Below are 27,318 nucleotides of genomic sequence, written 5' to 3' on the forward strand. Positions count from 1 at the left end.
GTGGGTGGGATGGGGGAAGAGGGAATAAAATGTCCGTTCAGATCTGTTGCTCATTTTTTAGCTGGGTTGTTTTCCTGTTGTGTTTTATTCTTTAGATTTTTTTATTTGCAAAAGAGAGAGGAAGAGAGAAAGAACATGAGTGGGGTGAGGAACAGAGGGAAATGCAGGCTCCTTGGTGACCAAGAAGTCCAACACAGGGCTTGATCCCAGAACCCTGGGATCATGACTTGAGCCAAAGGCAGAGGTTTAACCAACTGAGCCACCCAGGTGCCACTCCCAGGTGTGTTTTTAAGAGCTCTTTGTTTTGGAAACAAGCCCTTTATCAGCCATGTGTTTTGCAAACATTTTCTCCCAGTCTGTGGCTTGTCTTTTCAATCTCTCAACCTAAAGTTTTTATTGCACAGGACTGGCCTGATGTAGTTCCTCTAAAAAAGCTTGATAACCTTGTGCCAGCCACTCAAGCTCACTTAATTCACCAGTACAAGGCCTAAGTCACAGGCTTAATGTGATGACTGCAAACTATACGTAAATATCCATACACATGGTCAAGTGGATACACATGTGCTTGCAATGCTCAGCACAATGGTGGCTCATGGTACATTCTCAACAAATGTAATAATCACTATGGCAGCAGTGCCTCCTGATTCTGTTTCCTCTCACGGGATGGCTGGTGGCCAAACAGGAGGTAGAGGGGCTCAAGCCAGGAAGTGAGGAGGGAAGCTAAAAATCCAGGCCAAGGTATTAAACCTTGAAATGAAGGAAAATCTATGCCACACCTCACCCAGAGCATCCAAGTGATCTTGAACATTTACTAAGGCAACTCAGATGAGCTACCACCTTCATAAAACAGTCCTTTGGTCCTCCCCAAAACAAAGGTAATAGGTAACGTTTATAATTCTAGACTTAAGCTGGGAATCACATCCCTGTTGACTGACATCTATGTCCATGTGCTTCTCATGAAGCTCACCCCAAGGTAAGCACCCATGCGACAACGCCAGCCGCAAGAAAGTGAAAGCAAAACCACATATTGCCAAAAGAAAGTATTTGTTGGGATATGAGGAGCTCTACTTAAAGAACAGGAGCCACCAGAGAAATGCAAATCAGAGCTACAAAGAGATAGCCATTCTACCGGGGAGGAGGTTCTATCATCAAAAACACTGACAATAATAAGTGTTGGCAAAGAGGCAGACAAACTGAAGCTCTCACGCACTGCTGTAGAGAATGTAAGATGGGGCAGCCACTGTGGAGAACAGGCTGGCTGCCCCTCAAATAAGAAAACACAGAGTTATGAGTGACCGAGCAAGTCCACTTTCAGGTATATACCCAATGAGTGAAAACCTATTTCCCCAAAAATCTGTCCACACACGTTCACAGCAGCATTACTGGTGACAGCCAGAAAGTAGAAACAACCAAAAGGTCCATCGAGTGACGACACAGGTAAAGAAAACGTGGTCTGTCCTAACTATGGAACAGTACTCAGCCACAGAAAGGAATGGAGTAATGATCCACGCTACAACATGGATGAGCCTCAACGTGATGTAAAAAAAAGAAGTCAGATGCAAAAAGCTACCCGTTATGATTCCATTTCTATAAAATGTCTAGACAAGGCAAATAGAAACAGAAAGTAGAGGGACGCCTGGATGGCTCAGCGGTTGAACATCTGCCTTCAGCTCAGCGTGTGGTTCCCGGGTCCTGGGATAGAGTCCCACATCGGGCTCCCCTAGAGGAGTCTGCTTCTCCCTCTGCCTGTGTCTCTTCATCTCTCATGAATAAATAAATAAAATCTTTTTTTTAAAAAGTAGATTCCTTCTTTAAAAAAAAAAAAAACAAGAAAGAAAAAGAAAGTAGTAGTTCAATGGCACACATTAACTGAGCACCTACTGGGAGCACTCATGCTAGAAGTAGAGACAAACCAGATGCCACCTGCTTCAGGGAATCTGAATCCAGCCTCCTCTTGGCAGCCCTAAATCTGGTAGCTCTCTGCAGTAACACACCTGTGGAGCCAATTCCAAAGTGGAGGGTCCTTCAAAGCCTTCTTCTCAAGAAAGGAAAAGGACATGAAATCCATCCCAGAAGATGGCCTGAGACACGCAAACACGAGCTGAGCAATCAGAACAACTGGAACTACATGCTAACAGGGTTGCTGCATGGGTTGAATGAGCACCTGTCAGCAGCCTCGACCCACAGGAAGGGCTCCCAAGTTCGCCTACCACTGTCCCAAGTGGTCTTGTCGATACCACAGTGAGATCCACGTCCTTTACCCACCAGTGGCACCACACTGCTGGTTTCACAGCCTAGGACAGAACAAATGCCCAACTAGGAGAGGGAAGCACAACACTCACGAGACACCACCACCCCGCCCCCCGCTGCCTGTGATTTTCACATCTGTAAAAGATACAAAAGCTGACAGATGCCCGGATGCTAGCAAGGGTGGTGGGTGCACATACAAATCAGTGCAGCCTTCCTGCGGACCACAGAACACTGTGCCCAGAGCCCAATACACAGCCTTCCCTTCCTCCCACAAATTCTTCTCGAAATTTATCCTATGGAAATTACCAGGGACATGCCCAACGGTCAGCACTAAAAATATTGCCAGGATCCATATCTGACATAGCAAAATCATAAGCTATGTGATATCCAAAAATATAAAATTGACTAAAAAATATAAAAATAAAAAGATAAGGTGGAAAGGTTATAGCCATTTAAAACAAAACAGAAGGCATGTGCTTAGAAAGATTTCCACCAAAGGGAAACCAAAATAACCATCATCTAAAGGTCAGGTGTCAGGGCACCAGGGTGGCTCAGTGGTTGAAAGTCTGCTTTTGGCTCAGGGTGTGATCCTGGGATCCTGGGATCGAGTTCCACATCGGGCTGCATGGAGCCTGCTTCTCCCTCTGCCTAGGTCTCTGACTCTCTGTGCATGTCTCATAATAAATAAAATCTTTTAAAAAAAATATTGGACAGGTGTCCTATTAGGAGACATGGAGTGAAACCTAAGGGCAGTTAAAATAACAGATTATATGCCAATTAAAGATTAAATTTTTTGAAATGTAAAAAAATACACATGGGAATAATTATCAAAGTTTCTCTAGTTTCTCTATGGAGGAAGAGGTATACATAAGGACTAATCTATATGTATAATATTTATTAAAAAACATAGATCCAAAGCAAATATGATTTGTCTAAGTTAGAAAGAAGGATGTACTCATTTCCTATGGCTGCTATAACAAATCACCACAAACTTAGTGACTTAGGACAACACACATTTATTGTCTTACAGTTGCACAGGCCAGAAGTCAAGTATGGGTTTGATGGGGCTAAAATCAAGGTGCCAGGAGGGCTCTCTTCCTTCCAAGGGCTCTATGGGAGGATCCATTCCTGTGCCTCCTCCAGCTTCTGGAGGTAGCCTGTGGATGGCTCATGGAACCCCCCCCCCCTTCAAAGTGACTAATTTAACCTCTCTGACCTCTGCTCTGTCATCACATCTCCTTCTCAGACTCTGACCCTCCTTCCTTGGTCTTTCACTTACAAGGACCATTGTGATTACATCAGGCGCACCCACATAATCCAGAATCATTTCCTCATCTCAAGATTCTTAACTGAACCACATCTGTAGGGAGCCTTCTGCCATATCTGTGGGGAGCATCTGTAGGGAGCCTTCTGCCATCCAGGATAATGTTGTCACACATCCTAGCGATCAGGATGGGGACATCTTGGGGTGGGAAGGGGGGACTTTATTCTGGTTACCAGAGTATATAGGAATCACTGTCCTCACCACCACCACCACCGTCATCATCACCACCACCACCACCGTCATCACCACCACCACCACCACCACCACCATCATCACCACCACCACCAGCAGCAGCAGCAGCTAACTTTCTGGGTGCACTGGGATACTTGTGAGGCTCTACCCTGAAGTGTGACATAATTCGCTTACCTAATCCCCATGAGAATCCCCTAAGGCAGGCTCTATTATGATCCCACTTTGTAGATGGGTACAACTAGAAGCCAACTTTCCATGGTCATTAACATTTTAAGTAGCAGCAACAAGATCTTGAGAGCTTGTTTGGAGGTTCTAGCAGGGGAGCGCAGCTACTCGTATACCCTTGACCGAAGAACGGTCCTCCTCTATCGGGGATGGTCGTCCTCTTCGACCGAGCGCGCAGCTTCGGGAGGGACGCACATGGAGCGGTGAGGGAGGAAGGGGACACCCGCCTAGCCAGCCAGATCAGCCGAATCAACCCTGGCGATCAATGGGGTGACAGATGTCGCAGCCAGATCGCCCTCACATCCTGCAGCAACAAGATCTGAGCCCAGGCAGTCAGGCCGTAAGAGAACAGCTTACAATAAGAAGTGGTTACAATACAGCACAAAATGGAAAAGAATATTGCAAAAGGGTTGCCTTTTATAAAAATGTATCTAGGTCTTGCCAAAAAAAAAAAAAAAATCTGGAATGGTGTAGATCAAGTATTAACATACATGCCTCTGGGTCGGGGGAAGGGGCTGTCACCATCACCCAGATGTAGTTAAAGATGTTTCTGCTAATGAATACATGTTAGTTCTTCAAGGAGAACAAAATCAGAGTTATTTTAATCAGGGCAAATACAATGAGGTCAGAAGGGATCAGCTCAGAGTGGTCTTCAGCAGGAAACTGGCCTACCACTCATGCTCAACCATCTTAGTTCTCCAGGGACACAGGTCCTCCTCCTCCAGGCAGACTCCAGGCCTACAAGCAGAGGCTGGCAGCAGGCCAGGAGTAGCCTGGATTGGCTGGGCATGATGGGGAGGGGACAGCTGCCAATGACATCCCGCAGACCTCCAGTCCTGAGGCTGGCATCCCACCCCCATCCCCTCACCATGTGCCCTACAGGGTCTTCTCTTCCCATCTCTATCATGCTGTGTGGACACTAACTTTGCCAGTCTCCGTTCTACAAATTACAAAGTACCCGTGTTCTTTGTCCTTTCCTCACCACAGAATCCTTCACACACTAGATACCTCACCCCCCAAAGCCCTCTGCCACCCCTGGATTCCTGCATGACTCAGGTCAGATGAAAGCTTTTTCTAGATGAAAGCTTTTTCTAGTGTGCTGGGTGAGTGGGAAAGGCCCCTCTGCTCTAAACTGGCAATATCACCAATTCTGTTTCCAAAACAGCACCACTTGTTGACGCTCCTCTTCCCCAGCCACAGGCCTCCCCAGCCCCCAAGGAGAAAGGCCAGGGCTACTGGCCCACCCAAGGCTGGAATCTGAGGGACCTTAACCCCAAAAGGCCCCCTGCATGCACAAACAGCAGGAGGTTGTGTCCGCAGTGTATGGGCCACAATATGGCCCCTTGAATGCTTTCCAGAACACCCAAATGCAGGCAGTGACAGGCCTTCAGGGCAGCAGGAGCATGAGACACCCCTAGTCAAGTACATACCAGGCATGCTGCATACATTGACAAATTTAATCTTCCCAAGTATCCTTCCAGGAAGCTCTGCCATCATCCCATCTCTCTCATGAGAGGCATGGAGGCATGGAGTGCTCAGGGCCAAGCAGCCAGCAAGCACAAGGCCAAGACCGGAAATGCTGTGTGTGTGGCCAAAAAGGAAGTTGCCATAGAGACGCCCTATCTTAACACTGGATCCTACCATCTCTGGGGAGAAAAAGGCAGGCAGGGGCATCTAGGTCCTTCTCTGATTCGTCCACTGGTCACATATCTGTGAAGCACCCACCATGGGCTGGGCACAAGCAGGGTGCTGGGAGTCCTTGCTGGTCCTCTGGACAAACAGGTGTCTGCCTCCCAGAGCTCACAGTCTAGGCTGAGGACCACGGAGGGCCTGGCTCCCAGTCAGGCATCGCCAGAGGGCAACAAAAGCCGACACCAGGATTTCTGGCTTCAACTTCAAACTGCACAGCACTTACATCTCTTCCAAGACAAAACAAGACATGCCACTTTGTTACCCTGATACGTGAAAATGCATTCTTATCTCTAAAATCCGCTGGATGGTGGGCAGTGGATTGGAGCTTATAAAAGGATTCACAAAGGGACTGCTTGTAACTGCTCCCTCCCTAGACACCCACAAGAGATGGGACAAATTATTCAGGAGCCTCTAATTACACAAAGTCGGGTACACCTTCATCCCAAGGCGTGCAGACACGCAAGATGCTCCCTGCACCCGGCCCTCTGGCTTCTCAGAGTGGAATGTACCCACACTCCAGCCGCCTCTCCTTTCCTCGCCAACAGCCAGGTGGAGTTCTGAGGCGGGACTCCTAGTTTCCCAAAAGCCAGATAAGGAGACCCATGTCCACGCTCCACAGCCCTGGAAACACCGAGGCAGACCAAGCACACCTAACTCGGCAGGCATAAGGTCTTCGAAGGGGAGGCCTGGCTGTGTGGAATAGGGAATTCAGGAGATGCACTTGCAAGAGACCAGGAAAAAGCATGAGCCATAATAACAAGAGCAAACCTTACAGAGCGCTTCCCCGGCGCCTAAGTGATTTAACCACAGGAGCACATCTGATCCTAACAACCCTGTAAGGCAGGCACTACCATCCTTCCCATTTTACAGATGCCTGTGCACTGGCTCCAACAGACCCAGCCCATCACAGGTCTCCTGGAGGGGCCCATCCCTGGGAGGATGGGACACCTCAGGTTTCAGGGAGGAGCCCCCTGCACAGTGAGTCAGGAGGGAGGAAGGCTTTGCTGGGGAGGATCTAGCCATGGCTGCAAGGAAGCTTAAGGAAGATCTATCCATGGAGAGAAGCTACCACAGTGGCTGTTGTCACAGACAGGATGGGAGAGTCCACAGAGCCACCGCCTTCCCTTCCCATGAGGCCCACTAATAGGGTAAGGTTGTTCATTTTCTTGAATTCCTCCAAGAACACACACCCCCTACCCCGCAACCAAGCCCCTATTCATTCTAGTCTCTAGTCATCAGTGGAGTTCCTATAGCCACATCTGCCCCCTCTCCAAAATTAGGGACCATGAAGAACCCAGAAGATGCCTACCAAACCTATTTCCCATTCTTAATGGCACACAGGTTGGCCATATTTCCCAGCCTCCCTTGCAGCTGGTCACATGCCAAGTTCTGGTCAGTGGAAGTTGGGCACCTTCCAACTTGTAGGACTGGCCCACAAAAACCTCTAAGGCATCTTCTACTCTCCCTCTTCCCCTGAATGCTGGCTGGACAGACGATCCTGAGGTGGCCTCATGTTTTAGGAGATAGTGGTGCTGCCAGGCAGGAGAGCCCCACCCTCAATCTCCATGGTCTTGTTCACCACTTTATCCCCAGGGACAAGTGTAACACCCAACACACACTGAGTCCTCTTTGAGTATTTCCTAAATCAACAAAGAAACAAATTCTAAGAACATCAAGTGATCATCATTCAGGACAGAACACCCTTGAAACAACAATCACAGAAGCCAATTCCTCAACCATCCAGCATATAGGCAGGTCTGAATCAATATCAATAATAAAAGGGTCGGGGCACCTGGGTGGCTCAGATGGTTAAGTGTCTGACTCTCGATTTCAGCTCAGGTCATGATCTCAGTATTTTGAGATCCAGCCCCGCATCGGGCTCTATGCTCAACACCGAGTCTGCCTGTCCCTCTCCTTCTGCTCCCCTCCCCCACCTCCACCCACAGTCATGAAAATCTTAAAAAAAAAAAAAAAAGAAGAAGAAGAAGAAGAAAGAAGAAGAAGAAAGAAGAAAGGAGAAAGAAGAATAAAAAGGTCAATTCTGTTTTTCATACCAGCAGTCTCTATCATGGAGAATATATACCCCAGAAGGGAACCAGAAAGGAAAATCACCATGTGATTTTCCACCACGTTAGTGGAAATTCTAATATTTATATCATCCTTTCTACCATACCATTTGCCTTTATGTTTGATGAGACAATGACAATGATCATGACAAGGATGACAAGAGCAGCTAACACTTGAGCACCTGCCTCCACAGCGCTCAGCAGTGTTGAAACCATTTCACATGTATTCACTTAATGTTCCCAAAAAATCTAGTGCAATTGGCTCTTTCATTGGTTTTTTTTTTACAAGTGTGAGACACAAAGAGATGACAAATGGCCCAAAATCATACCCCATCTGAGCGGCAGGGCTGGGATTGGACCCCCGGCACTTGGGCTCTGGTGTCTGTGCTGTTGTGTACCATAACTACACATCTAAATCAACAAATAAGTTCATAAATACTGAAGACATTGGCTGAAAATTTTTAAAGATTTTATTTATTTACTCATGAGAGACATAGAGAGAGACACAGAGACATAGGCAGAGGGAGAAGCAGGCTCCCAGCAGGGAGCCCGATGCAGGACTCGATCCCAGGACCCCAGGACCACACCCTGAGCCAAAGGCAGACGTTCAACCAGTGAGCCACCCAGGTGCCCACACTGGCTGAATCTTATCTGTGATGGGATGTTTGACTGAAGGAATGTGGATTTCTTTGATGGAGGATGCCAGTGGAAAAACATCCACTTCTCCATTGTTTTGGAAATATTTTGATAACATCTTTCAAAAATATTGTTTTTAAATGGCTATGAAGCCCCATGATGGATTTCAGAACTAGCCAAAAAAACGGAACTCCACCATTTCACTGGCCCTGGCTGTCAGCACCCGTCCACATCATGCAGTCTCCTGGCTACCTATCTCCCTGCTAACCAGGGCACTTCAAGTCCCCTCATCTCCTGGCATCTCCAGCACGGTGTGTCCTCTGCACACATAAGGAATGGATGCATTCCCCCCGCATTGTAAAAAACCAACTCTGAGCAGAACTTGGTTCTTGGGTCCCTGGCAGGGTGCTTCTCTATCACACACAGAACTGAAACACCTTAGAGCACCCACGAAGAGAAAGTAACACAGCAGGAAAAAGATTTGAGACATTGAAGGCCACAGAAGGAGTACAAATTGTATTTCCTGTTCGTGGCTGTGTGGCCTTGGGCACATTCCTTCGACTCCGCAGGACTCTGTCCTCGTAAATAGAATGGGTACAATTCCTGCTTCCTGGGGTCACTATGAGGAGGTGATGAGCTGGTGCATGTGATGTGCTTCCACACGGACCAGTAGACAGCACTCATTAGAGGCAGCTCTTGTCACTGGCAATGCCATCATCATCACCAGGCAGACAAGCCAAGAACCCAACACCAGGGAAACAGAACAGCTCCTATTTTTGAGAATCCCTCAATTCATGGCAGCCACAACTTGCCAAAAATAAGCAGATGGAGAAAACATGCATAAGCGCCGACTGAAAATTTCAGGATACAAACCTATTCAGTCGAGATGGCCCTCGCCCAGTCCATGCCCTCGAAGGCAGCTCATTGCCTCACCAACCCTATCCAGACTCCACAAACAGGTGGCACCGTGTCAGCTCCTGACACATTCCCAAATGCAGAAGATGCAGGAGGACCGTAACAGTTTAACCCAGAAAGGGCCCCAAGTGGGCTCCTTTCTACCTGGAGACTCAGCTGGTGCCCCTGGAAGGAAAGAGAAATCACACACACACACACACACACACACACACACACACACCACACACTGCATCTCCCACTGTCCCACAAGCTCCCCCTCTATATTCAGAGGCTCTCCCAGAGGCCAGGGCTGGAAGGAATCTCAGTCACCATCTCCCCATCCCTCTTGGAAAACAAAAGGGAGACTGATGGCCAAGAGGTGAATGGCTTAAGATCCACAGTCTTCATTAGAAGGCAGGCCTAGGGACTCCCCACCAGTGTCTTTTTTTCCTTTTTTCCTCTATTGTATTATATTGCAATTATGCAGTATCACCCACATATTTAAAAAAAAGTACATAAAATTCACTTAATTCTTGCCTATCGTAAAATTCATCAAATTCATATTGGATAGAAGCTATTATCTCACTTTGACAGATGGGGGAAATGAGACAAAGAGTGCCTCAGATCACATACTTACGAGGTAGGTGGCAGAGCGGGGATTTGAGCTACAAGTCTGGATCCGGAGTCCAGGTGCTCTCGTGGTGGCCAGCCACCACCAGCTCCTTCCCACCCCAGACGCGCAGGCCACTTCTTGAACCTAACTCAGCCGGTGACCTAAACTGGTACAAGGGACGTTCTGGACTTCTGAGGCCAAGCCATAGGATTCATGGAACACACCTTCTGGGAGGATGCCAAGCATCATGTTAAGTCAAGCTACCTTGGGACTAGCAGGCAGTAGGCACTCAGTCGGCCATCACCACCAAGGCATCAGATGTAGGAGTGAAGAGTCTACAACCTTCCAGACCAAGTGACATACCAGCTGAGTCCCACCAAATGGCCTGAGGCCAGACCACAAAGTGTAAAATCACCCAGGTGAGCCCTGCCCAAATCTCTGGCACACAAACCTACTCGCCTAGATTCAACGGCACCTGCTGATCTCACTTCAGGATGGCCATCCTGCAGGCCACCTGGCTAGTCTCCTCCTTCAACTCACAACACAAGAAGCTCCTCCATGAGCCTGCCTCCCCCTCTTCCTGACCATCGCTCTCACACCCAGATGGGTAAGAACCTTCCTTCCTCACACAGTACCAAGCCCAGACCCTCACTGTGGTACTGATCACACAACCCTGCAATGGCTGGGTGCTGAGTCTGTTCCCCACCAGGGCAGGAGCTCCACCCTTCTTCCTGTCACCCAGCAGTCCAGCACCCAGTAGGACAGCAAACACAGGTGGAACACATGAAAGTGCTCAATCATGACAGGGTTCAAAGAGAGACCCTATTATACCCACTGATATTTTATGGTTCTAAGCAAAGCAGCACATGACCCAAAAGCCAAGATTGAGCGTTTCTCAATCTCAGCACTACTGACACCTTGTCCTAGATTATTATTTGTGGTACAGGCTGTCCTGTGCATTTTAAGATGTTTAGCAGCATCCCCGGCCTTAATCCACTAGATGCCAGGAACACACCCATCCCCAATTATGACAACTATCTCCAGCCACTGCTAAATGGTCCTGGGGGCCTGGGAGAGGATTTCCCTGGTTGAGAACTACTCACTGCTTCAGACAGCAGGACCCATGAGTGTCTACTGTCACCCAGGCCTGACGGGCAGCGAGGGTGTATAATTTCTGTTCACAGGTCACACACCACCAAAACCAAATGCTCATGGTCCTCTCACACTAGCCAGCAGACAGCACAGTAACCTGCATGTTTGTGCTACCTAGCAGCCCTGAAGGAACACCGTGGCTTGAAGGTCCCCCTCGGGATGTCACCTTTACAACAGCAGGTTGGAAATATAGCCCTGAGAGTCCCTATCGAGGACCTGAAGGCTTGTTCTCTAAGTCATCAGGGAGCACTGTTACTAAACTCTTTACCCCAGAACTGGCTTTTTCTGTCATTTTTCCATGAATACATCCACCTCACACAGAACTGCCAGTGCATGTTCCAAAATGCAAGTGTGACCCCCTCATCCCTCTTCTGAAAACCCTCAGTGGATCCCTGCTGCCCTCCGGATAAAGTCCAAACACCTGAGCAAGATTTTGCCACCCCGCACCACTCATTGTTAGCAACAACAATGGCAAAAATTACAGCAGCAGTTCCCACTGGGTAAGTACCTATCCCATGCCATGCACCATGTTCAACTCCTCTAACATATTAACTCATTTATTCATTCCCAACCATAACCCAGTGGGATAGACACTAATATTATTCCCTTTCTAGAGATAAGAGAATTAAATCTCACAAAGCAGGTGGAACTTGCCCATGGTCACACAGCAAAGCTCCTCAAATAGTGCATGAAGTCAAACCCCATGTTGCTTGTACCTTGTGCAATAGTGTGGGCTCCATGAGGATCGGAGTCTATGACATCACTGCCATGTCTTCAGTACCTAGGACAGTGCCTGGCAGATTCCACATTCAAATATGGAAGGAAAGAGGGATGGCAGGATGGATGGAAGTCTCAAGAGCAGCATATACCAAACCTAGCTAATTATCAGGACTACTAACTATATTATAATAATATAATTATTATAACCTAGCTTATTAAAATATTGAGTTCCAGGGACCTGAGAGTTTTATACCCAGACGATCACTCAGGTGTAAAATCAAAGAATGGATACATTAGAGTATGTGCCATCTGAGGTCATAGTGAAGAAAATGAGGGGCCAGGTTTAGCTCAGAAAAACACTGATAGAGGGACACCTGAGTGGCTCAGTGGTTGAGGTTCTGCCTTTGGCTCAGGGCGTGAACCTGGAGTCCCAGGATCAAGTCTGCATCAGGCTCCCTGCATGGAGCCTGGTTCTCTCTCTGCCTGTGTCTGCCTCTCTCTCTGTGTGTCACTCATTAATAAATAAATAAAATCTTTAAATAATCAATAAAAAAAATAAAATAAAATAAAATTACTGAGTTCCAAACCACCTAGTGAATGACAGCCATCCTCAGCCTCTCCAGGGAGGGCAGAAATCCACTGAGTTAACTGAAGGGGGAGAAACTACAGGACATGGATTTCAGGAGCCAAAATCCCATCTCATGCCCCTTCGAGTGAGCTTCACAAAAAGGTTCCAGTAGCTTGTGCTTTTAAAAACCCCCAGGTAGTTCTGATTATCAGCTGGGCTTGGGACCCACTGTCCACTCTCACTATGGCATGCCTGCATTTACCATGAGCGCCCCTTCTACACCCTGCAGGCCCCCACCCCCACCCCAGCTCCAACAGGTTTCTGGGCCACCTGGGAGGTCAAGTGTGGCCAAATGCATGCAAAACTGGAAGGAAAGTGGGCTGCTTATGTACATGGGCATTTTCAAAGCAGGGCCTCTGGCTCTGAGCCACCAGAGACCTGCCTGGCTCCAAAGCCAGGAGAAACCTTTTGGAATGCAGTTTAATCTGATTCATGATAAGAAATCATGGAACACCTGGGTGGCTCAGTGGTTGAGCATCTGCCTTCAGCTCAGGACATGACCCTGGAGTCCTGGATTGAGTCCTGCATCGCATTCCCCGTGGGGAGCCTGCTTCTCCCTCTGCCTATATCTCTGCCTCTCTCTGTCTCTCATGAATAAATAAAATCTTAAAAAAAAAAAAAAAGAAAGAAATCAAATGAAGCTAAGTCACCTGTGGATGGCCAAGTTCAGAACCCTACAGCAGCATGGATTAAAATCTGGGAATAAGTACCTCCTGGGCTTTTGAGGGGTGCTGCCAAAGGGCCCTTTCACTCAGAAGTAACACTTACAGGAAGCTGTCCTTCGGGTTCTGTTCATGTTAGACTAAAAGCAGGCAAGGATAACCCACACACTGCTGGTGGGAACGTAAAATGCTATAACCACTTTGAAAATAGTCTGGCAGTTCCTAAGATAATTAAACATAGTTACCATATGACCCAGCAATTACACTCCTAGGCAAATGCCCAAGAAAAATGGAAACACACTTGTACATGAATGCTCAGGGCAGCACAATTCACAGTAGCCAAGTAGAAACAACCCAATGTCCATCGATGAACAAATAAACAAATTATGGAAAACCCATACAGTGGAGTATTATTCGACCAAACAAAGGAACAATGTACTGACATACGCTACAATGTGGATGAACCTTGGCAACATCACACTAAGTGAATGAAGCCAGACACCAAAGGCCTCATATTACAGAATTCCATTTATAGGAAATGTCCAGAACAGGACAATCAATGGAGACAGAAGACTCATGGTTGCTTAGGGCAGGAGAGGAGGGCAAGGGCTATCAGGGATAGGGTTTGTTTTTGAGGGATGAAACAGTTCTAAAATTGATTGAGGTGGTAGCTGGTTGCACAGATCTGTGAATACACTAAAAACCACTGAATTGTCCATTTTCAGTGGGTGAATTGTATAGTATGTGAATTCTATCTCAATAGGGCTGTTATCAAAAAATAAAAATAAAAAAGGGAAGAATGCAAGTATAGTTGCTGTAGCTAATAGCAAAAGACCGTAAAGAACCCGAACGTCCCTCTCCAGGGATCAGTCCCTTAAGGACAGCCGGAAGCTACGTGGCTGTGAAAGAATCAGGAAGACCCAAGTGTGGATCAGAACCGTCTCCAAATAATCACTAAAAAAAGAAATCAAGGTGCAGATGTGTAAGCAGTAGGGACTCATTCGTTCGAAAAACAGGACCTGCGTGTCACACAAGCACAGAATACTCTGAAGACAGAAGAACTAGGTAATGAGTTGGCCGCAGGGCCCAGGGTGGGGCTGGGGAGGAGAGACATTTATCAATGAATTGTTTGGTTTCTTTCCACGTGTATATTTCAATTTTTCAATCAAATTGGCTTTTTTTAAAAAAAAAAAAAAAGAGTCCATTTTTAAAAAGCAAATTAAAGCAAGTCTCTGCAAGTGAAAATTGCTTAAGCCTCCTTACTCTGTGAAAAACAGTCTTAGAAACTTTAGGAACTGAACCAATTGCCCAATCTAAGGCGAGTGGGGAAAGAAGACGCCACCCCCAGGACCAGAGCTTCATTTAAAAGCTACAGAATCCTCAGTGATGTGCTCGGTCCACATGGAACAAAAGTAAAGGCCTCTCATTCTGTGGTTCATGGTAAGACAAAACAGGCATTTGGCTACCAAGCCAGGAGTTTCTGCAGCTCCGTCATAAGCTGTTAAGGGAGCAGACTAAAGGGTTCCCGATGCCATCAGGCAGGGAGCACACGCACCCCTGCTGGCCCAGGTGAGCCGCCTCAACGTCACTTCCAAGTTGGCCCACGCAGGTCTCCGTTACATCATCAGGATGCTGCTGGCTGGACTTCCCCCACCTACTCTAAACCCCATCAGAGACCCAGACAGAATGGCCACACTTGCATTTCCAGAAGAAGGGAAGGGATCAAGAGCGATAAGTGAAGGCAGGAAGGGGACAGGTGCCGGCGCCAGGGCTCAAGGGTACTCACAGAAGCCCTCAATCTTGTCGGCTGTCTTGCTCCAGGCCACCTGGCGCGTCTCCATGATCACCTGGACGGTCCTCCGCTCTGGGGTGGACTTGCGGAAGCTGAACACCGTCATCACCGTGCCCAGCTCTAGGGCTCTCTTGATCTGACTCTTCTCGTATTCCGGAAGGCTGTCCACGTGGACCAGGGCAGTCATTGTTGGCAGAATGGGGGGAGCAGTGAGGGAAGAGGACGCTGCAGGGGCAGAATAAAGAAGTGAATTGGTTTTTGTTAACTAGTGGGGGGGGATCAGCTAACAGCCAAAACCCTGTCTCATGCCCATCAGGAGGAATTGTGGAAGAATGGTTCTTGTGGCGGGGGAACCCTTGACCACTCGGACAACCCAGGTAGGACACCCAGAGGTTTAAGTAGAAGTGAAGGTATGGGAGGAGCCCCCTGACCTCAGTGACTGAACTGTTATCCTGGCTTTGAATAACCAAATCACCCTGGTCTGGCAGTGACCTCTACCCTCCCCACACACTCCCATGCAGCAGAATATTTGAATAGCCAAAGCAGCCCACTGGCCCTACTCCCCACCCCCAACATCCTTTTCTATCCTGCCTAGATTTTCCTCAGCATCCCCTTACTCCCCAAGTGAAGTTGGAAACAAAAAAAAGTCCTATTAAGCCACTTCAGAATGTGTCTGGGGAGATCTCTGTGCTGAAATGGAGCCAAAAGGACAGAAAATATCAGGGCCCAGCATCCTCAAGTTCAAGTCTGGTGTGTGGCCCTGGGCAGGCTGGAGAATCTCCAAAAGCTTCAGTCCCATCTCCTCTAGATGCTTGTTAGGGGTACCTGGGTGGCTCAGTGGTTGAGTGTCTCCCTTCGGCTCAAGGTGTGATCCCAGGGTCCTGGGATCCAGTCCCACATTGGGCTCCCTACATGGAGCCTGCTTCTCCCTCTGCCTGTGTCTCTGCCCCTCTCTCTGTGTCTCTCACGAATAAATAAAATCTTTATTAAAGAAAGCAAATGGGCCTGGTGGGATGGTAAGGGATCCTAAAAGCACAACGCCACCAGCAGGGCACCTGGCATCCCGCTCAGTGTGCAGCAGGTGTTCTGGAACATCGCACATGCCCACACACAGAGACGTTCCAGGCCCCAAATTCTCGAGGCTTCCTTGTCTGGCTGTCCTCACACCTACATCCAATCCATCAGCAAATGCAACACCTCTTCCCAGGTGGCTGGCTCCTCCCAGGATCTCACACCTGGACACTTCTAATCGTCTACCTGGTCTCCTGATTCCACCCCAGCCCCCAACAGACCAGCACAGAGCAGTAGCTAAAAGACACTTTTCGAACAGGATGACATCATGTCAACCTCTCTGACCAGCCTGCTTCAGCCATAGCCCGAGCCCTTACTCTGCAGAGGGGAGTCCAATGGGAGACTTTGTAGACCCTCCTCTACTCCTGAGCCATATTTCCACACTTGTAAAGGAGAAGACAGATTATAGAAACCTCCAAGGCTCTTGGAAGGATTAAACCAAATAGTGTATCTTGAGGCCCTTGAAACAATGATGTGGGGTGCCTGGGGGGCTCAGTAGGTTCAATGTCTGCCTTTGGCTCAGGTCATGACCTCAGGGTCCTGGGATGGAGCTAAGTCAGGCTCCCTGCTCAGCAGGAGTCTGCTTCTCCCTCTGGCAGGAGTCTGCTTCTCCCTCTGCCCACTTGTGCGCTCTCTCTCTCAAATAAATAAATAAAATCTTACAAAATTAAAAAAAATGCAAGGTCAGTATTCCTCAGATTTAGCTACATCCATTGTCCTGTGCATCTTATCTCCTCCCCGCCCTCCAAATCCCACAGGATCAGGAGCCCACGCTGTTGCTCCATAGAGAGGCAGGTGTCCAGCCAGGGCCATGCAGGCCCTCACTCTGCGTCCACTTTCCAACAGCTCCTGTCAGGCCACTCAAAATCAGGGCCTCAGGTCCCTCATCTGCAAAATGGGGCTACCACCAGCCTCCCAGGGCACTGGAAGGTTGGAAAGCTAGTGCACGGACAGGCCCCCAACTCTTAGAGGGGCCTCACAGGATAGTCATCAGCCATTTGTTCGACATGCAGGTGCCTCCTCTGTGCCAGCAGGGGTGCTGGGGACTGATATGCAAATGAGGGATAATGGGGAGAGGCCCCAGCCTTACCCTTTGCCCCCCCCACTCCCACTCATGCCCATCACCAAAGGCACCTCCATAGGTATCTCGCAGCTGGAGATAAAACCATGAATTACACCTGCTCTCTGCCCACCTGGAATCAGACCTGTGTGCTCAACTCCTACCCAAAGAGGTCAGACGAAGCTTCTGGAAGAGGGCATCTGAACCCGATCTTTTTAAAAGGTGAAGCAGGAGGGAACGAGGTTCTGATCAGAGGAACAGGCCTAAGTAAAGGCCCAGCAGCAGGACTGGTAGAGTGTGCCACAGGCTGAGAGGAGCCTCCTGCCTCATCACCCTGTAATCCAGGACTACGGGCTGAGCCAGGTGCCTGAGGCCAATCCCAGACAGGTGAGCTGTTTATGGCTTTCCCCAAGTGCCAGCACCTGCTGTACCTGGTTCATCTCCTTTTATCTCAGTGAGAACTGCCAGAGGTGAAAACCCAAGTCCTGAGAGGGGAAGTTACGTGATCAAAGTCACACACAAACATGGCAGCACCAGGATTCAGAACCCTGGTCTGAATCCCAACTCTGTCAACACCTGCCTTCTGAACTCAGAATCCTGTGGCAGGGGACACCTGGGTGGCTCAGCAGTTGGGCGCCTGCCTTTGGCTTAGGTCGTGATCCTGGGATCCGGGATCCAGTCCTGTATCGGGCTCCCTGCAAGGAGCCTGCTTCTCCCTCTGCCTGTGTCTCTACCTCTCTCTATATATATTTCTCATGAATAAATAAATAAATCTTTAAAAAAAAAAAAAAGAATCCTGCAGCAGAATCTGGCCAGAAAGTAACTAATTCGGCACTCCCATCCCTCTTGAGAGAGGTTAAAGGACCTGCCTAAGGTCACACAGCTGGAAAGTGGCAGAAGCGGGATCTGCACCTGGCCCCAGCTCCACAGCCCTCTTCACCATGCTGACCACCCCCCCCCCCAAGCCATGTGCCTCTAGAGCTTCCTCCCAGGTCTGCAGGCTGACATACAGCAGGGCACCAATAGGGAACCTTGTCACAACACCTCCACCCCCACCAAACCTGCCTGTCTGGAGGCAGTGGGACCCTCTGTCCTTTCTGATTCTGGCTCTGGGAAGGCCTTGGACTTAACCTTTCCCAGATTCTGGTTACTTCCAGCTCAGAAGCCCAGTGGATTGGCTCAACTAGAAACATCAGGTCTGGGGCAGCCCGGGTGGCTCAGCGGTTTAGCGCCGCCTTCAGCCCAGGGCCTGATCCTGGAGACCCGAGATCAAGTCCCGCATCGGGCTCCCTGCATGGAGCCTGCTTCTCCCTCTCCCTCTGCCTGTGCCTCTGCCTCTCTCTCTCTCTCTCTCTCTCTCTCTGTGTGTGTCTCTCATGAATAAATAAAAAAAATAAACATCAGGTCTCTCCTGTTGCCTCTCGCCAAAGACTGGAAAGAGGTCCTCAGGGCCATAAGATCCTTGCAGTCAACCAACAAAATCCAGCCAGCTCCTGACTCAGGCTTCCAGAGCTCGACGCATTAAACATAGGCAAAGAGGTCTCCAAGGCCTTCTCCGCAAGGGAAGGCACTACCATCACAGGCAATTTTCATTTTACTCCTGGAAAGAAAGAAAGAAAAGAAAGAGAAGGAAAGACAGAAAGAAATGGCCCTGAAATCCCTTTTTTGTTCCTGTTTCTCATCTCATCCTCCCTGGGTAACTCTGCAAAAGGACTTATGGTATCAGAGATTTAGTAAGAGGTGTTGCCATTTCTACTTTACATGTCCTTCTGTTTGAAATAAACTCTGGGATTCAAGGACCCAGAACCAGGAAGCAGAGAAGTTTACTTCTTTTCGGTCCTTCGGCACACGTTAGGCCCATACAGCAGTTTGTATCAAATCCCACAGAACGATTCTCTGTTCAATTCTGCAGTCACATCACAGAGAGGGGTAGCTGCTCCTCCAATGGCTCAAAGGAAGGTTGGCGTGGCTGCGTCTCACACCCACCCCACAGCTACAGATTTTATTGGAGGAACAGGCAATATCATCCACTTCAGGTAGGAACGTGAAAGAGTCCATTTTCTCATGGGGCAACCTGTGATCATCTGTGAAACCATGAAACACGCATATGCTTTGATCAGCAATCACCTCTGTGCAGAAAGAAACACAAAGATGTTCACAGAAGCATTACTGGCAATAGAAAAGAACACAACGGGGAGGGAGGTCCCCTAAAGAAATCATGGGACATGAGTGCTAAAGCATGCTCAGTAGCTATCTGGTAGCACGAGGAAATTTTATAGATCAAGTTAGATTCATGAAATAGATGAAAGAAGAGTGGCAAGCCAGTAAGCATCACAGAATTAGGTTTTTTAAAAGGCTGCCTATATATAAGTCTAGGGGAAGTGGTGACTTTCAGAGGAGGGAAGGGGAGAGGTGAGGTCTTGGCTTTTTACTAATTTAAGTGGTAACATATGGAGGAGCTTTTTCCTGTGTTTTGACTGTTTTCTAAATTAAGAAGGGTTCTGAAGTTTTCTTACCAGCAATTTTTTTTTAAGATTTTTATTTATTCATGAGAGACACACACAGAGAGGCAGAGACATAGGCAGAGGGAGAAGCAGGCTCCCTGCAGGGAGCCCAATGCAGGGACTCAATCCTGGGACCTAGACCCCAGGGTTAACGACTGCACCCAAAAGTACACAGACCCTCAACCACTGAGCCACCCAGGTGCCCCATTACTGGCACTTTCTCACTGACTCCACCCAGCAAAAGGGCCATTCATGGGGCCTCACCTTTGCCTCTTCTATGGAAGCATCACACACTCAAAGTGGGGCTGTCACGTAGGAGGGGAGGATGGAGGTGGGGTGGGGAGACCAGTTGGGGGAGGCGGCGGTGGCAGCAGCAGCAGCATTGGGCAATTTCAGCATCCATGAAGCCCCCAGTGAGTACGTCCCTGAACTGGTACGTGCAAGGCACATACAGCCTCGCAGCAGGCTACCTGCCTGGGCCTGGCATGGGCCCCTAAACGTGCCCCTCTCTGCAGAACTACAGCTAAGGATGACGGCCAAGCCCCACACATGGCCCTTAGCTAGAGAGGGTCAAGAACTAGCCAGGGCACCCTTTCCATAGATAGGTCCCAACTCTCAACAGCCCTGGAATGTAGGTTTGAGGAGCCCTAGTAGTATCCAGGGTAAGGAACTGAGGCTCAGGGAGGTTCTTCAACGTACCCAGGGTCACACAGCTGGAATTGAAATTCAAATTAAGCTGATTCACAAGGCCACCTGTGTCCTTGTGCCACGTCACCCCCCCCAACCCACCACACTCTCAGGCTGGTTTAAGATCAGGGTGCTGCAAAGAGCCTCTGCCGGACTCCGCCAGCCTCCAGGTGCCAAGCCCTGTTTAGACAACACGGTTTTCCCTCCAATTCTTCTGCTATGGGGGTGATGACCTCGTGGGGTTCCAAACCAGAACCACGAAAACACGCACAGACGAACACATACAACGATTTACGCACCCACCTGGGGAGGGCGGAGCGGGGATCACGAATCCCCCCCAACCCTCCCGGTGATTCTGGGTGAAGGTGCGCGCCGCGGTCCCGCTCCACCGCCCACCCCCGCAGCCTCCTGTGTAACACGGGGCAGTGCCGGGGTCCGCCCGGCCGCCCCGAGCCCGCGAGCCCCAGCACGGACGCGGCCGGGAACGCGGGCCCCGGCGGGCGCAGGAGCCTTGAACGCCAAGGCCAGCGCGAGCCTCCGACCGCACGCTGCGCCGCTCCCTCCGGGGTCCATGCCCCCGCCGGCGGGGTGAGGTGACCGGCCCCGACCCCCGCCCCCCGCCTCCCCCGCCGGCCCCGGGCCCCGAGGGCGGGGGACCCCGACGGCCAGCCCCGCGCCCGCCCGCCCGCGCCCGCGCCCGCTGCGCCCGGCGCCGATGCCCCCCGCCCCGGGGCGCTCACCTGGCCGAGCCCCGCCGCCCCCGCTCCGGCCCCGGCCGCGGCCCCCGCTGCGGCCCCCGCTCCGGCCCCGGCTCCGGCCCCGGCTCCGGCTCCGGCACTCCCCGCGGCGCGCGCCCTCCAACGCGGGCGCTGCTACTTCTGCTTCGGCCGCGGCCGCGCGCCACGTGACCCCGGGGCCGCCCCCCGCGCCCCGGCCCGCCCCCGCCGCCCCGAGGCCGCCCGCCCCGCCCGGGGCCACGGCGGCGCCGCGTTCGTGGGGCGCCTCCTGCACCCCGCTGCCCCCGTGCAGCCCGCGAGCCCTGAGAACCGCCGGAACGGGGAGGGCCGCCTCGGGCACTCCGCACGCAGACGCTCAGCCTCAGTTTCCCCATCTGTCAGGCGGGATCCAAGCAGCGCCGCCCCGGCCCCGGCCCCGGCCCCGGCCCCGAAAGGAAGGTACAATTGGGACTTGATCTGTTTCCCAGTGAGATTTTTTTTTTTTTTTTTAATGACTCACTTTGCAAACTCAGAAGCGTACGGATGTGATAGTCAAATGCCCGCTATGGTATTTAGTTGGTGGCCCTGTGGCGTTCTGGTGTTTCACGAGACAATGGTTTTCTTTCTTTTTCATTTTTTTTTCTTTTAAGATTTTATTTATTTATTCTAATCTACTGTATGTTTCTAAAGATTTGCCTCTTCTGGACATCCCAAAGGACAGAATGATGAGGAGGGAAACCAGGGGTTCAGAGAGGGTGACCGCCACAGCTAAGGAAGTGGTGGACTCGGGACTTGAACCCAGAACAGAACCTGTCACTTTGCCACCACACCACAGGGTCCTTCCTCTTTCCTATGACGACATTCAGAACTGTCAGCTCCGATGGTTGAAGCAGGATGCCTGTTTTAGCTTGTCTCATTTAATCCTCGGCCCCTTTATGAGAGACACAGGCAGAGAGAGAGGCAGGCTCCATGCAGAGAGCCTGATGTGGGACCTACTCAGGGACCCCAGGATCACGCCTTGGGCCAAAGGCAGACGCCCAACCACTGAGCCACCCACGCATCCCTAATTCACACTTTTCATGTGCACCTTTGATGCAAGTGCCTTCCTGATTAAAGCCAGTGTTAGGGTCACCCACAGAGCCGTCAGAGCACATCAGTTTTGCTCCTAAATTGCTTGAGCTACATCGTTTTTTGAACCTATGAATGTTGCTCCTACCGAAAATGTTATTTCTGAAGCCACCAGATGCATTCACCTCACCAACTTCAGAAATCCATAGATTCATTTCTTTCCCTGCACCATCTCAGGAGTGTACCAGTGACTATTTCGCACAGACCACTGGCTGCCCTGTTTTCTAAAGAGATCTGTGAAAGGCTTCTTATAACGTCAGCCACTTGGAATCATGGGGCCAATTTCCAAGAAATATGGCTAACTCTAGGTTAAATTTCTTTGCCTTTTTTTTAAGTACTCCAACTTATATTTATTTCCATCAATCCTTTTAACACTTTTAATTTGCTACATGTTATACGATGTGCACAATACCTTGGTACAACCACGTATGTGGACAATTTACTCTTACAAAATCTGCTCGTATAGGGAAGCATGTTGAATCTCTTGCTGACAAAATGAGACCGTGTGCAATCAGAAGTTTTGGAGACCACTCCTGGAAGCCTTGGCTCCTAACCTCTGTCCAAACAGATGCTAATTCTGGCTGAAGCTCTCTCTGGTCCCTGGGGTCAAGCATGGAAGAACTCTCTGTTAATCTATGATTGTAAGCCTACAGCATCTTGGCAGTTAAAATATCGGCATGAAATGATGGTCACAGTACATGGCAGTTGGCTTCTTCATATTTTTAATTGCTTTTCTTCTCTGCCTCATCTGGTGCGATGAATGGGAATCTTTAGAGCTCCTCGTCTCTTATTCTTAAACTTCAGCTTGTTTGCTCAAAATAATTGGGACATTAGCTCCTCCCTACCCCTCCTCCTTCTGGGAGCACTAAAATACAAAATGACATTTCTTTTCCAAAGAACAGTAGGTAGGGGGAGAAGCCACCCTATAAGAAAGAAAAGAAGAAAGAAGAAAAGAAAGAGAAACAAGAAAGAAAGAAAGAAAGAAAGAAAGAAAGAAAGAAAGAGAAAGAAAGAAAAGAAAGAAAGAAAGAAAGAAAGAAAGAAAGAAAGAAAGAAAAAGAAAGAAAAGAAAGAAAAAAACCATCACAGGGAGGACTCGCGGGTGTTAAGTCAGTAGACAGTGGAGGCAGGATTGGAACCCAGGTCTGTGTGGTGCCAGCACCCATGGACTCAGAGTCCCACTGCCCATCCAAAGCTGTAACAGGAGGCATTCAGGCAGGGAGAAGTGAATTTGTAACCACTCCACACAGATTCACAAATGGGTCAGGAAGTGACCTCAAAGGGTGGAGGGAACTTTCTTTTCCTTTTCATATAAAAAGAAAGAAGAAGAGGGGGAGGGGGAGAGGGGGAATAACCTGAAAGAAAATTGTCTTTTCATCAGCAATTGCCTCAACTGTTTATCCTGTGTTCCTCGCCAGTGCTCATTACATACATGTCCTTTCCCCATAACCCTCTTCTATTCGCTAGCTGCCAGGGTGCACCGGCCGCTTAGGCCCTCAGGGTTCAGGGTTTTCAGGGTTTCTGTTTCCCTCTCTGCAAAACCCGTACCTGCCTCCCAGGCCAATGGCAAGGATTAAATGGGACAAGCTAAAACAGGCATCCTGCTTCAAGCATCAGAGCTGACAGTTTTGAATGTCGTCGTCAGAAAGAAGGACCCTGTGGTATGGTGGCAAAGTGACAGGTTCTGTTCTGGGTTCAAGTCCCGAGTCCACCACTTCCTTAGCTGTGGCGGTCACCCTCTCTGAACCCCTGGTTTCCCTCCTCATCATTCTGTCCTTTTGGAATGTCCAGAAGAGGCAAATCTTTAGAAACGTACAGTAGATTAGTGGTTGCTGAGGGCACACAGGTAGGGGAAGGGGTACGGGGTTTCCCTTTGGAGCAAGGAAAAAGTTCTAAAATTGTGAAGATGGTTGGACAGTGCTATGAATATACCAAAAGCCACTGAACTATGCATTATAGAGGGGTGAATCGGGGCGCCTGGGTGGCTCAGTCAGTGAAGCCTTTGCCTTCAGCTAGGGTCGTGGTCCCAGGGTGCTGGGATCCAGCCACATCCAGCTCCCTGCTCAACAGGTAGTCTGCTTCTCCATCTCCCTCTGTGGCTCCCCCTGCTTGTGCTCTCTCTCTGTGTCAGATAACTAAATAAGATCTTTAAAAAAAAATAGAGGGGTAAAAAAAAAATAGAGGGGTGACTTGTGTATATATGACATATCTCAATAAAGCTGTTCAAAAGAAACAAATCCTACCTTAGAAAGTTCTTGAAAGAATTCAAGGTAGTGGGTAACAACTGCTAAGGACAACAGGGCTGTCAATAAGTAACAACCTCTCAGTCTGTTACGTGGTGGGCCCCTTCTCAGCCCCCAGTGAAGTCCCTGCCTCTGCCCCAGGAGTATTTTGGCCTCCCCCTCCACCCCCAGGGCCAAAAATGAGCAGAAAACCCCTGAGAGCCTTCGCATTTGGTTTCCTTTCCCGACATTGTTCAGAGAAGTGCACGTCCCCTGGGGACAAGCCCAGTCCCAGCTGCTGGCTGGCAGGCCTCTGGGAGAGGAAGTACCACCCAGAGCTGGCTTCCAGACCTTGTCAGGGTCAAGCCAGGCCTAGCAGTTTGGAGGGGGGGGGCGGGGCCTGAAACCTCTGCTATTTTGTTTTTCAGGTTTATTGAACCATCATTTTTATACAAAAAGCTGCACATAATTAACGTATACTAGTAGATAAGTTTGGACGGATGCAGATGCCTGTTACCATCACCACAATCAAGGTAATAAACATATCCATCACCTCCAAATGTTTCCTTGTGTTACTTTGTTGTTGCTTTTTGCCTTATGTTATGTATGTGAGTGTGGCAAGAACGCTTAACATGGTATATCCACTCTCTCTTTGGTAATTCAGTATAGCCAACTGTAGATAAAATGTTGCATAGCAGAGCTCTAGAACTTACTCATCTTGAGTGACAAAAACTTTATAACCAAACTTTAGAACACCTCCCCATTCCCCATGCTCCCACCTCCTGGTAGCCATCATTCCATCCTTTGCATCTAGAAGCTTGAGTCCTTTAGATGCCTCAGAGAAGAGTCCTGCAGCAGCTGTCCTCCTCTGACCAGCTCGCCTCACTCACGTACTGTTCTCCAGGTCCATCCACATTGCTGCAAACGGTAGGATTTCCATCTTTTTAAAAGCTGAGTAATACCATTGTAGGTACATAGATCATTTTCTTTATCCGTATATTTATCAGTAGACATTTAGATGGTCTCTACATCCTGACTATGGTGAGTAATGCTGCTATGAGGATGGGAATGCAGGTATTCCTTCACGATCCCATCTTCAGGTTTTGGAGGGAGATAGATAGATAGATAGATAGATAGATAGATAGATAGATAGATGATAGATCAGAAGTGGGTTTGCTAGATCTCGTAGTGGTTCTGATTTTCATTTGGTGAGAAACCTCCTTAATGTTTTCCACAGTGGTTACACCAGTTTGCATTCCCACCAACAATGCACAAGGGTTTCCCTCTCTCCACATCCTCGCCAACACCCATTACCTTATTTATTTATTTATTTATTATTTATTTATTCATGATAGACACAGGGAGAGAGGGGGGGGGCAGAGACACAGGCAGAGGGAGAAGCAGGCTCCATGCCGGGAGCCCAATGCGGGACCAGATCCCAGGACCCCAGGATCACACCCTTGGCCAAAGGCAGGCACTGAGCCACTGAGCCACCCAGAGATCCCCTACCTTTTTTTTTTTTTTTTAATACTAGCTCTTTTAAGGATGCTAGGAGCTGAGTGGCTCAGTGGTTGAGCATCTGCCTTAGGCTCAGGGCATGATCCCGGGGTCCTCGGGTCGAGTCCCACAGCAGGTTCACCATAGTGAGCCTGCTTCTCCCACTGCCTGTGTCTCTGCCTCTGTGTGTGCTGTGTCTCATGAACAAATAAATAAAATCTAAAAAAGAAAAAAAAAATACTAGCTCCTCTAACAGGTGTGAGAGGGGGCTATCTCGTTTTGGTTTTGATTTGCATTTCCCTGGTGATGGGTGATTTGGGGTGCCTCTTCACATACCTTGTCTTCTTTGGAGAAATGTCTGTTCTAGTCCTTTGCCCAGTTTTTTGTCTTCTATGGAGAAATGTCTGTTCTAGTCCTTTGCCCAGTTTTAAATCAGGTTGTTTGCTTTGTTGCTCTTGAGTTACAGGAGTCTGCTGTCTACAGTGAGGCCTGCTTGGAAGAGCCTCTGGTCCCATGGTTTTCCTTTGGGCTTCTCAAGCCTCATTGCTTGGGGCTCATTTATTCATTCAACAAACACTTGCTGAGTAGCTTCGAGGAGCCGGGCACTGCTGGGCTGAAGGACAGCAGTAGTGATCATCAAAGCCCCTCCCTGTAGGTACACATCATAGATGGAGAGCCGGGGACGGTGCGGGGGCGGGGGATGCTCTGGAGTGAGACTGGGCAAGGTGGAAGCCCTCTCCCATAGCTCACTGTCTGCATGGCTCTGCACAGAACTGCCACCCTCTGTGGGGCCATTTCTTCATCACTATGATGGTGGCCGTGGAGGAGCGAGTCAGCCGATGCGTGTGCAAGTCCTGGGCACCAATCCTGCTTAAGGGGGACCCCAGAGCTGACAGGGCAGTCATTGCTTTGTCGTGAACACACAATACACCGTCCCTGCTGTGCTTTAGAACTGGCTGCAGCTGGCCCTTCCCAGGCCCTCAGCCTCCTGAAAGATCAGGAGAGACAGTTGAAAAGCAAGAGCCACTGTGGGGGAACAGCTCAAAATGCAGGCCGTGGAGACCGACGGGCCCAGGTAGGAATCCCAGCTTGTGTCCCCAGCGAAGTGGCTTCGTCGGCGTCTGTTTCCCGACCTGCGACCTGTGCTGCTGAGCACAGAAGTCCCTACTGCCCATGGCTGTAGTGGGAGAAAGGCCCTCTTTAATCTCACGTCACCCCCAAGCCCAGGAGTGGTTGGGAGGCGGGCACCGCACAAGCAGAAGTTCAAGTACATCAACCGGATGAAGATTCTTCCCATATCTGCCACTCCTGGCAGCCAGACGGAAAAGGGGGAAAGCAAGAAAGAGGAAAACTCTCCCAAAAGCCCACAGCACACTTTCTCTTCCATGTCATTGATGGGGACTGGGTCATGAGCCCATTTGGCTTCAGCAATTCCCCGGGGAAGGGGCACCCACATCTGGCTGGAGGCAGGAAGCCATGGGGAGGGGTGGCGGCATACGAGGGGTGCAGCAAAACAAGGTAACAGCTGGGTGGGGGGGCAATGTCATGGGGGCAGCCCAGGGGGTCTTGCAGTTGTCACATGAGGCA

At 49.5% G+C, this 27,318-nt stretch overlaps 1 protein-coding gene across 6 annotated transcripts in view; it reads right to left on the reverse strand.

The window, feature by feature from the left end:
• Positions 1–27,318, reverse strand: part of PLCG2 (phospholipase C gamma 2) — a 174,614-nt gene that overhangs the window by 128,131 nt on the left and 19,165 nt on the right. For 4 of the 6 annotated variants that reach the window (XM_072731458.1, XM_072731455.1, XM_072731457.1 and 1 more), the window contains one exon: positions 14,841–15,071. In XM_072731458.1, the coding sequence (XP_072587559.1) occupies positions 14,841–15,033 (193 nt within the window). In that variant the 5' untranslated portion in view covers positions 15,034–15,071. Of the gene's footprint in view, positions 1–5,421; positions 5,564–14,840; positions 15,072–20,908; positions 21,007–27,318 lie in introns of those variants that run through there. The other 2 variants (XM_072731460.1, XM_072731459.1) reach the window with 2 other exon arrangements.

This window comes from Vulpes vulpes, chromosome 12, assembly GCF_048418805.1.
Source record: "Vulpes vulpes isolate BD-2025 chromosome 12, VulVul3, whole genome shotgun sequence".
Taxonomy (NCBI): Eukaryota; Metazoa; Chordata; class Mammalia; order Carnivora; family Canidae; genus Vulpes; species Vulpes vulpes.